Source organism: Phaethon aethereus, assembly GCF_964289735.1.
Source record: "Phaethon aethereus genome assembly, chromosome: 3".
NCBI classification, from domain to species: domain Eukaryota; kingdom Metazoa; phylum Chordata; class Aves; order Phaethontiformes; family Phaethontidae; genus Phaethon; species Phaethon aethereus.
The window spans coordinates 42,541,402-42,551,252 of NC_138576.1; the positions used below are offsets into that span (position 1 = coordinate 42,541,402).

Consider the following 9,851-nt stretch of genomic DNA (forward strand, 5'->3'; position numbering starts at 1 on the left):
CTCAAATGAAAGCCATCAACAAAAACAAATAGTGTTCAAGATTTTAAAAGTTCTTACTTTAGTCTGAAATGTATCAGCTCCTCAGGATTGAATATCTTCTTCAGGAAAGATAATTTATGCTCATCATTCATGCATGTAACCAGAGCAAGACAGTTTGAAGTATACCTAAAAATTATATTTAGAACAAAACATGTCAAAACATAATCTTAAGAAATTTAGTTTGGCAACTGTCAATTGCAAACCAAAATATAAAGTTTGGAAAAATATGCAGAGAACTTTCTACATAGAAATTATTTTAGTGCTAGTCTTAACATTCCTTAAGATTAGAGAAATATCTCATAACTGAGAAAAGCTATTCTATCATGGCATACTTTATCCTTTAAACATCAAGTAGCTAACCTTTCTTTGAAGAGCTGAATGATCAATAGAAATATAGTAAAGCAGAGCACTTTCCCAAATAAATGAATGTAAACGTATGAGATAATGAAAATCAGGTTTTCTTTGCCTAATTTTTTCTTCTCCTCCTAGCATTTTCCTTTCAAAATTGCTTTCCATTTCATGCTATTTCTAAAATAACCCTAGCACAATGAACTCAAGACACAGTGCCAAAAGACGCAAACAACTCCTAAGTCTTGACTTCATTACTACATAAAGCTGTCTCACAACAAAAGGACATTTAATACAAATCATAAAACACTTTTCATTTATTATACCACTTTTTTTGCCTTCCAGGAACAAAGCTTTGAATTACTTCGGTGGGGGGGGGGGGAAGAAAAAAAGCGTTACCAGAAGAAGATTCGTTCAGGACAAAATTTAAAAGTCAGCTCATTCACTTACTTAAGATTATTAGCTGAACACCAGGTAAACCAATTCCAGTCAGTGAATCAGAAATTCTATTTCTTTTTCTAAGGCTATCTAAGTGTATGTCATCCAAAAGAGCTTCATAAATGGTTGATAGATTTGACAATACTCTTGCTCCTGCCCTTCCTAAATTATACACCTTATTTTAAAATTATGTGTTACTAAGATAATTGTGAATTTATGTTAAAAAAAAAAAGACTATTAAAGAACTTTTCTTAAATAAATGAAAGGCACTATCAATACTCCTACCCATATAAATAAGGTGGATCATGTGACTAAGTTGAAGCCCTGCAGGCAGACACCTAACAGAAAACATCTGACCAAAACCACATGCAAAGTCTGCAAAAAGGCCAATTTGGAAAGCATAGCTTAAATAAGTCAAGCTTTACAGTGACTGAGATGTCTACATACAAGCAGTAGAAAAAAACCCCAACTTATTAATAGCGTATCAATGCGAAGTAGTATTATATATCGTTGTAATGCAAGTTGAAGTGAGGGTAGATGCATCTCTACGTTTTTCTAGGATAACATGCTAGAATGCATGCAATATACCAACTGGCTTACAGTAGAGATGAAGTGATAAATTTACCATCTCACATGAATCCAACTTGGGTAAACTGAAGCTATTTGGAAAGATTCTCCAGATCATAGCTTTAAGCACGACTAAGAACTAGCCTAAGTTTCACTCTGTGATAGATCGCTACAGCTTTCAAAAGATCAGGTAAGAAGCATACAGCACCATCGGTACACATTTTTCTGGTGCTATTTGAAGATTCTTTTCTACTTGCATGTGAACATTGTTAAATACAATTAAAGATACATATACATCTTTTCAATGGAGAAGATCTGGGGGGTTTAACTTACCAACGGACTAAAGTGTCATGACTCCTTAGGAGTGGAATACATACACTCCAGTCCCATAATTCCCGGAAAACTGATTGCTCCTTTTGTAAAAATCTATAGGCTGCCTCCATGAGGTCCCGTAACTTCATTCGTCTGCGCCCGTATCGGACTGTGTTTGCATCTGAGCTCTCCAGGAAAAGCCTCTGGAAAACTGGTGATGTATTCTTAAAATATCTTAAAGCAAATCTTTAGGAGAAAGAGAGAGAGAGAGAGAGAGAGAGAGAAGGAACACAGGTATGTAAGGCAGGGGAAAGGAAAACAAGCACTAATAAAAATGTCAGGACAGAGGTCCTGAGACAGTAATTGACAGTATACTGAGAACTAAGGCCTATATTTAACTTTGTCCACACTTGGGAAAGACAACAACTTCAGCAATCAGCAGACAACAGATACTTTATGTTATTAGAAATCATTACTTAATTATCAAGCGGAAACAGTACTGCCTTTGGTGAAATCTCTTTGATTGCTCTCGTTTTCTGAAAAAGTAATACTGATTCCCACTTACATAACTTCATGTTCTACTGGCCTACAGATGTAATCTTAAATGCAGAGATTTTGGTTGTGAGCAATTTTCATGCCAGCTGTTTTTCTTTTTGTCATGATGAAAATCAAGTTAGATCTCACAACACAATTTAAGTAAGTTGTGTTTAAGACTGTTTTCTCAATCATTCTTTCAATTCAAAACACATTTGTTACTGTGGGAGACAATCCAAATTGTAACACCACCTCTCATCACCAGTGAACACTGACAAGCATCTACTCCCTAAGTTCAAACATTGCACAAAGAGATGTTACATTACTCACGGCAAAACATCAGGGTGGTCAGCAACCAGCTTGCTCATTGCTACACACAGCCTTTCATGCCTATCATGGTTGATTTGGCCACCAGCTTTAATGGCTTCTGCATTTCTTTCCAATAAATCCAACAAGACTGGCCGAACTTGACGGCCAATCAATAGAGTACATTCTTTATCCAGTAATAATTGTGCTAAAGTATCGAGGATGCATTGCCGATCCTGCTGGGTCCAAACCTAGAGGAATGGAAAGTAAAAACATGTTAAATGGGAAACGATTTGGACTTTTAGCTTCACAACTAGTCATGCAGGATTCATAGCTAATTTTACAGGAACAAATCTTTCAAAAAACAGCAGGGAGTCCAAAATTCCCAGTGGAAGTACTTACTTGACACAGCTCTCCATATTTAAAAAAATTGGGAAACAAAATGAGTGACGTGCAGAATGACACATTAAATAGGAATTACAAAAAAGTCCCAAAATCCTAACTTATGTTTTACAGTTGAAAGATAAAGCAAATAATTTTAAATGTTTTTTTAAAGAAAAAATTGGGAAAATGTTATAAAAAATAATACATCTTTGTTAATAGAATTACCACTGATCTCAACAGCTCTGCTTCCTGAGAGTCACAAAACATTTAAGAATTCGAGTTCTTAAAGTTTGCATTGCATCATGTTCACTATTTTCAAAAGTAAGCATTCAATTAATCATGATCACAGCCTTATTTCCATATTTCTGATAGCAATTATAATGAGCAATGCTCTTGACAAGAAGCAGCATGTATCTGCAGTTTTGAAGTGAAGATTGGTTTTTTCTTACTTTTACATAAAAATGATCCTTTAGTGCAAAACAAAATATTAGGCTTTAAAATAGATGGCAAACATATTCATATCTGCTACGGAAAAAAACCAAACCAAAACAAAAAAACCCACAAAAAACCACCACGCCCCCCTCACATCCCACCGAACCTTCCTAACTTTGTTACTGAAAAACAACAACTCATTTCTTGTGTCTTATGCTTAAATTTCTCTGGTCTTTGAGCTCATGTTATTATCCGAGCATCTCTCCACTTCTGTCATGTTTAGCATATAATGCAGTATAAGTAATTTTGATTTGTGAGAAATCAGGATTATGAATTTGCCATGTAGCGGTTTTGCTCTTAACTTTGACCCTCTGCTCTCCCGTCCCTTGCTGAGTGAACCTTTACCCTATGAAGACAATTTTATCTTTCTTGGCAAACATCGTAAATACAGCTAGGCAAGGCAGCTTTCCAAACAGAACAAGCACTTACTCAACTCCTACAGAAATATTCTGTGGTTTGGGTAGTCTTTCGTTTCAGCAACACATGCAGCCAATTTCTGCTTCTCCTAGACTTTTGTTACTGAGGTAAAACCTGCTCCCAGGCCTGCAGATGGGATGGTTTCCTTGTTATAATAGACTGCAGAGGTCCTGCACGTTGCCTTTGAAAGGGTGACCTCTGGGATATACCACTGTCAACATCCTTCTAGAATACATGCACACTTGTTCAAGCTCCTTGAGTCTTCTTCTGAATTGGAAAAGACATTCACTGCCTAACGGCACGTAAGAAATCAGGGAAACTGCACTATATACGCTACGAAGATCAAAACCATCGCATTACTTGCAAATGGTTTCTTAGATGCTTTGTGTTTATTTTTAAGAAACATGATGTAAGTTTATCTTCCTCTCATCTATCAGAGCAGCATCAAAAATAATTTAAAATATGGAGCTGAAGGTCTGCATTCATCACAGAGCAAGCAAGACGCTGCGCATTACAGGGGATCCAATTCTGAGTGGCAAAATGATTGACAAGCTGTTCAAAAGCAGCTCAAAAGAACTAGCCACAAACTCCACTGTAAAAGATAAAAAGTACCTTCAGTTTCCAAATCAACTACATCTTTGGCTATCCAAACAAGGCACAAAAGGGTGCTTAATTTATTAACCAGAGCTTTCAATATCAAATAAAAGGAACAATTAACAATAAAATAGTAAATAAATAATGTGACTGACTCAGTAAAATTCTGTAGTTACATGACTACCGTACAACAAATCCATTCCATTAGCAATTTTATGAGAGCAAGCAGTTTTTTAATCATTGTGTATAGTACCCTTAGGACATACAAAACTGTTAAAAGAAAAAAAAAAATCAGAGTGGCAACATTCTTATTCTACAAACAGACAGTCTGTTTGATTTCAGAGCCTTTCAGAGTCTGAATGAAAAATTTTATGGAAAGGAAATTTTTAACTAAAGGTGCCTTCATGAAATACCAAACTTTCTCAATCAGTAACAAAGGACAGCTGATCTGAAAGCATTTAATTCTAGTCTTCAAATCTGAGGTAGTAAATCTGCACACATGGTTCCAGCCAGCTGCTATAAGAACGTATCACTGAAGACTATCCCCTCCAAACATTGACTATACACACACATTAATTATATTAACACATTGTGCGTTATTAATGAAAGAGACACTGAACAGAAGCACAGCTACGACTAAGACCTGGGGGCAAACACGATCCTAGTTGCTCCTCTAGCAGTATGTTGCACACCTCCTTCCCAACCTCCACAGGACATTTACTCAGTGCTCACAAGGTACAGAAATCTTTATTAAGAACCGGCTCAATCCCAACCACAAGATGACTAAGAGAAAGGATCACAGCAAGGAACAATCTCTGGTCGTGGCTCACAGGTGTTTCCACAGGACGTTACACCATGTACAGGTTTAACAGGGGATACTTCTGAAGGGTGCGAAGGCATAAGGGCCACACGTGGGAAATCCTTCTTCCTCTCCAACACAGGAACACACATTCTCAGCTCCATTCCTTCACACAACAGCTCTACCATTGTAGACTGCGCAGCAATCAATTTGACAAGATAATCCAAATTAATCCTTCTTCCAAAGTCTTCCACTGGGTGGGAAAACTGAACAGATTTTCCACATCAGCACACTCACTAGGTTCAGGATAAGAGAAGTAACAGAAAGGTGTGGCTTGGCCTTGGGAATAGACAAAAGAAAACAGAGCAGGGCCACTCATTTTGGCAGCTGTCCAGTTCAGTAAGATAAAGCAAAACATGAACTTGCACTCTTCTTATAACCACATACTAGAAGAAAAAAATATCAAAAGGCAGGGGGATATGTAGTCTCACAAGGAGAACAGCTTCAACTACCTGCAGAAGAAGCTAGAACTTCCTACATCTCCTCTGGCACATCGTATTTCACAGGGTTGGACAGACCACTCCTTCAAGGACAGCGAGAACATTCTCTTTGACTTTGTATCTGAATATTTATTAACACAGTCTCCCAAAAATCACAGCTCTTCAAAAACTAGAAGCAGGAGACGAAAATACACGCCAGGATAGAACCAAAGTGCAACATACCTTCCCTTATTTATAATGCTACATGATGTAAAGCTTAATTAATCTTTCAAATAAAAAGCTGAAGTCCTATTTTAGGCAAAAAAAACAGTCTGCCTTCATTGCCAGGACGTCAGGACATTTTTCTGACAGCCAACGAGTAGCTGAGTGAATTTGGGACAGCCAGGTCACCTCTTTTTTTGTACATTTATTAAAAAAAAGAAATAAAGGCACTTTTCACCATCAAATGCTAGGAGTAAAGGGCTATAAATAATAACTTGGGAGTTATTATTAAAACAATTTTCACTCCTGCATAGAAAAATGAAAGACAAAAGGAAGGATGCCAGGCTAAAACACCAATAGAATAGAACAGGAGATCCAGAACGTTGTGCTCAAGATCTCCTGTTCACTTAAGATGGTTCCATAGACTAAACAGAGGAAATATCCAAAAGGGTCACATTTTTTGATTTATAACTTTCTGTACATGCACATTAGCGTATGCAAGGGGCAGAAACGAATAAGGGTATTTTTGCACTACAGTTCTATTCCTACTAGCATTTTAACCTTCAACATTAATGAACTTCTCTACTGAAGTTACAGCACCACTGAAGACAAATATATTGGGTTTGCATGGCAAGGTTTTGGTAGCAAGGGGCTGCAGGGGTGGCTTCTCTGAGAAGCTGCTAGAAGCTTCCCCTGTGCCTGATAGAGCCAAGACCAGCTGGCTCCACGACAAACCCACCGCTGGCCAAGGCCAAGCCCATCAGCGACAGTGGCAGTGCTTCTGGGGTAACGTAGTTAACAAGGGGGAAAAAAAACCCAAACAGCAACAGCATTTGCAGCTGGAGAGAGGAATGATAATATGTGAAACAGCTCTGCTCACACCAAGGTCAGTGAAGCACAAGGGGGAGGAGGTGCTCCAGGCGCCGGAGCAGAGACTCCCTGGCAGCCCCTGGGGAAGCCCATGGCGAGGCTGGCTGTGCCCCTGCAGTCATGGAGCTCCACGGGGGAGCAGATCTCCACCTGCACCCGGGGAGGGCCCCACGCCGGAGCAGGGGGATGCCCGAAGGAGGCTGTGACCCCGTGGGCAGCCCACGCTGCAGCCGGCTGCTGGCAGGAGCTGTGGCCCCGTGGGGAGAGGAGCCCCGGCTGGAGCAGGTTTGCTGGCAGGACTTGTGACTCCGCGGGGGACCCAGGCTGGAGCCGTCTGTTCCTGAAGGACGGCACCCGTGGGGGACCCAGGCTGGAGCAGTTCATGAAGGACAGTCTCCCATGGGAGGGACCCCAGGCTGGAGCAGGGCAGAGTGTGAGGAGGAAGAAGCATCAGAAACAACATGTGATGACTGCAACCCCCATTCCCCGTCCCCCTGCGCCGCTCAGGGGGAGGAGGTAGAGAACTTGGGAGTGAAGTTGAGCCTGAGAAGGGAGGGGTGAGGGGAAGGTGTTTTAAGATTTGGTTTTAGTTCTCATTATCGTACACTGATTTGATTCATATTAAATTAAATTAATCTTTCTCTAAGGCGAGTCTGTTTTGCCCGTGACGGTAATTGCCAAGTGATCTCACTGCCCTTATCTCAACCCATAAGCTTCTCGTTATATTTTCTCTCCATTGTCCAGTTGAGAAAGGGAGTGATAGAGTGGCTTTGGTGGGCACCTGGCATCTAGCTAAGTTCAACCCACCACACCAAAGTACATGCATTTGCACAAAATCTGTCAATTCAAACAGACCTTTGGGAACACACAGAACCAAAAGCACATTCCAGCTGTTTGTGGAGTGCTACTACTTATACAGTTTGCTTAAATTATCCAAAAATAGAAAGGCAAGAAACAAAGACTTTTACAGAGCTTTTCAACCCGTTTTCCTCATTAAGAACACAGAACTTTGCTGTACCTTTGCAGAGTTAATGGTATAAAAATGCTCCACATAAAAGGCTCAATTTCTATTACATACTGAAGCACAGGGAACAAGATCTTCCATCACCACATAAATGGTGCCTTACTATGAATGTCAAAAGACTGTGCCTTACTCAGCAGTTGTGGGCAAGTTCCATTCCATTACGGAATACTGAAGAAACAGGCTTTCAGAAAGAGTGAAGCTGAAGAACAAACAGAGCTCTAGATTTCCAGAACGCATGCTTCCTAAGATACATACAAAGCAACTGGTAGGAATTCAGGTACAATGACTGAAGACACTTCTTGTTCAGTGGCAAGATAAGCCTAACATGTCATTGTTCATTAACGTGCTGTTCCAGACTCTCTGTATATAATCACTCTTTAATAATTTCCACCTAGCAAGACTTTTAAACCTGAGCATATCTCCTAAAACAGTCACCAGAACAAAAAGGGCACAGTCTCTTTCTCAGTCTCAGATCTTGGTGACTCACTTCTGGTTCACTGCTCCATCTGTCTTCTACATCACGTATCCGCATCATCCTCATCTCTATTTCTCAGCTGTTTCTTTCTCTTCAATAGCAGCTCTTCATCACTGCTTCCCACCAATTAGCGTCAACTCTCCAACGGAGGAATATACATTCACGTCAATTTTACTTTGATTCAATGATTTGCAGTGACAGAAGAAAAAGCCACCTGCCTACTAACAGAGAACCTTGACTACCAGTATGAAAGCTTTCCCTAAGCGTAACTAAGAAACAGCAATTCTGACTGAAAGCAAATATTTTGAAAAAAAAATGATGATTTAAACTTTTCATCTTCAAACAACTGGGACATTTCCTAGACACTGAAACAGAAACATGGATTTTGAGTCCCAAAGTGTGCACACAACTTAGGGACTTAAAAAGCTCGATCATGAAAAGTATTAATAATATGACATCCGATGTGTTGATATGCTGTTATTACATGTCTTCAAATATTTCAGAGGTGGAAAAGAGCTAGGCCTTAACTCTCCTAGAAGGCAGGTGTGCTTTTCACAATTAAGGCAGCCAAAGCATAAAACCAGGGAAAGTAGGAACATATTTACAACATCACTGGGGTAAAAAAAGGAAGCAAAAAGCCTAGAAAATCCAGTCCCCTGTCGTTTTACCCCACGTGCTGGTTTAAGGCAATTAAAGAATACGGCAAATAGCACCAGGGTAACGTGTGGCAGCTAAGGGACCAGAACCTGTCTCGGTGCTTGCTAACGACATGTCCCCTAAGGTGACTCTGTGAAAGGATGATAGCGAGAGGTGACATGGAAAACACTGAAGCTTCTAACCTGCGGGGCAAAATGCCCGCCGAGGAAGCGCCGTAGGAGGGGTACCAGGGGACAGGAGAGGAGCTGCCTCACCGGGCTCCACTCGCACAGCACCAAAAGGGGCGGGGAAGGGACCGCAATAAGCACGCACAGAGCGAGCGAGCGAGCGGGGGGCTGCTCCCGCAGAGCGGCTCCGCCGGCCGCCCGGGGACGGGAGGGGTAGCCAGGCGGCGCGGGCAGCAGACAAAGCTGCCGGGAGGAGATGGCGGCGCCGGGGCGGGGGGAGGCAGTCCGGTGCGTCCCCTTCCCTCCTTGGCGGCCCCTGCAAGACCCGCCCGGAGGGAGCGAAGGAGGGAGAAGGGCTGCCGCCGCGCCCCGCGCCGCCCGCTCACCTGCTTCGCCAGGAACCTGCTCAGCTCCGCGCTGCTCTTCTCGTTCCTGCGCACCACCAGCTGCAGCGGCTCCGCCAGGCGGAACCGCAGGTCCGCCATCCCCCGCCGCCGGAGCGCGGGCAGCGGCTGAGGAGAGCGGCAGGAGCGGGGGGGAGGGAGGGGGCCGCGCGCCCAACAGCCGACAAAGCACGTGGGGCGCGGGACAGACGCGCAGCTCAGCACCAGCTTCCGCTTCGCCGGCGCCGTCACCCGCCGGCGCCGTCGCAGGCAAAGGGAAGTGCTGCCTCTCCCCGCCTCTCACGTGACGACGCCCGTGCTAAACTACAGCTCCCAGAATGCAG

The 9,851-nt window shown here is 42.2% G+C and overlaps 1 protein-coding gene across 1 annotated transcript in view; it reads right to left on the minus strand.

Moving 5' to 3' along the window:
* The window catches only part of MDN1 (midasin AAA ATPase 1), a gene marked incomplete at both ends in the record, with an annotated part of 103,955 nt that extends 94,346 nt beyond the window's left edge, over window positions 1-9,609 (minus strand). The window contains 4 exons of the mRNA XM_081998091.1: window positions 58-165; window positions 1,726-1,950; window positions 2,569-2,795; window positions 9,511-9,609. Of these exons, the coding sequence (XP_081854217.1) occupies window positions 58-165; window positions 1,726-1,950; window positions 2,569-2,795; window positions 9,511-9,609 (659 nt within the window). The remainder of the gene's footprint in view (window positions 1-57; window positions 166-1,725; window positions 1,951-2,568; window positions 2,796-9,510) is intronic.
* Window positions 9,610-9,851: the final 242 nt, after the last annotated feature.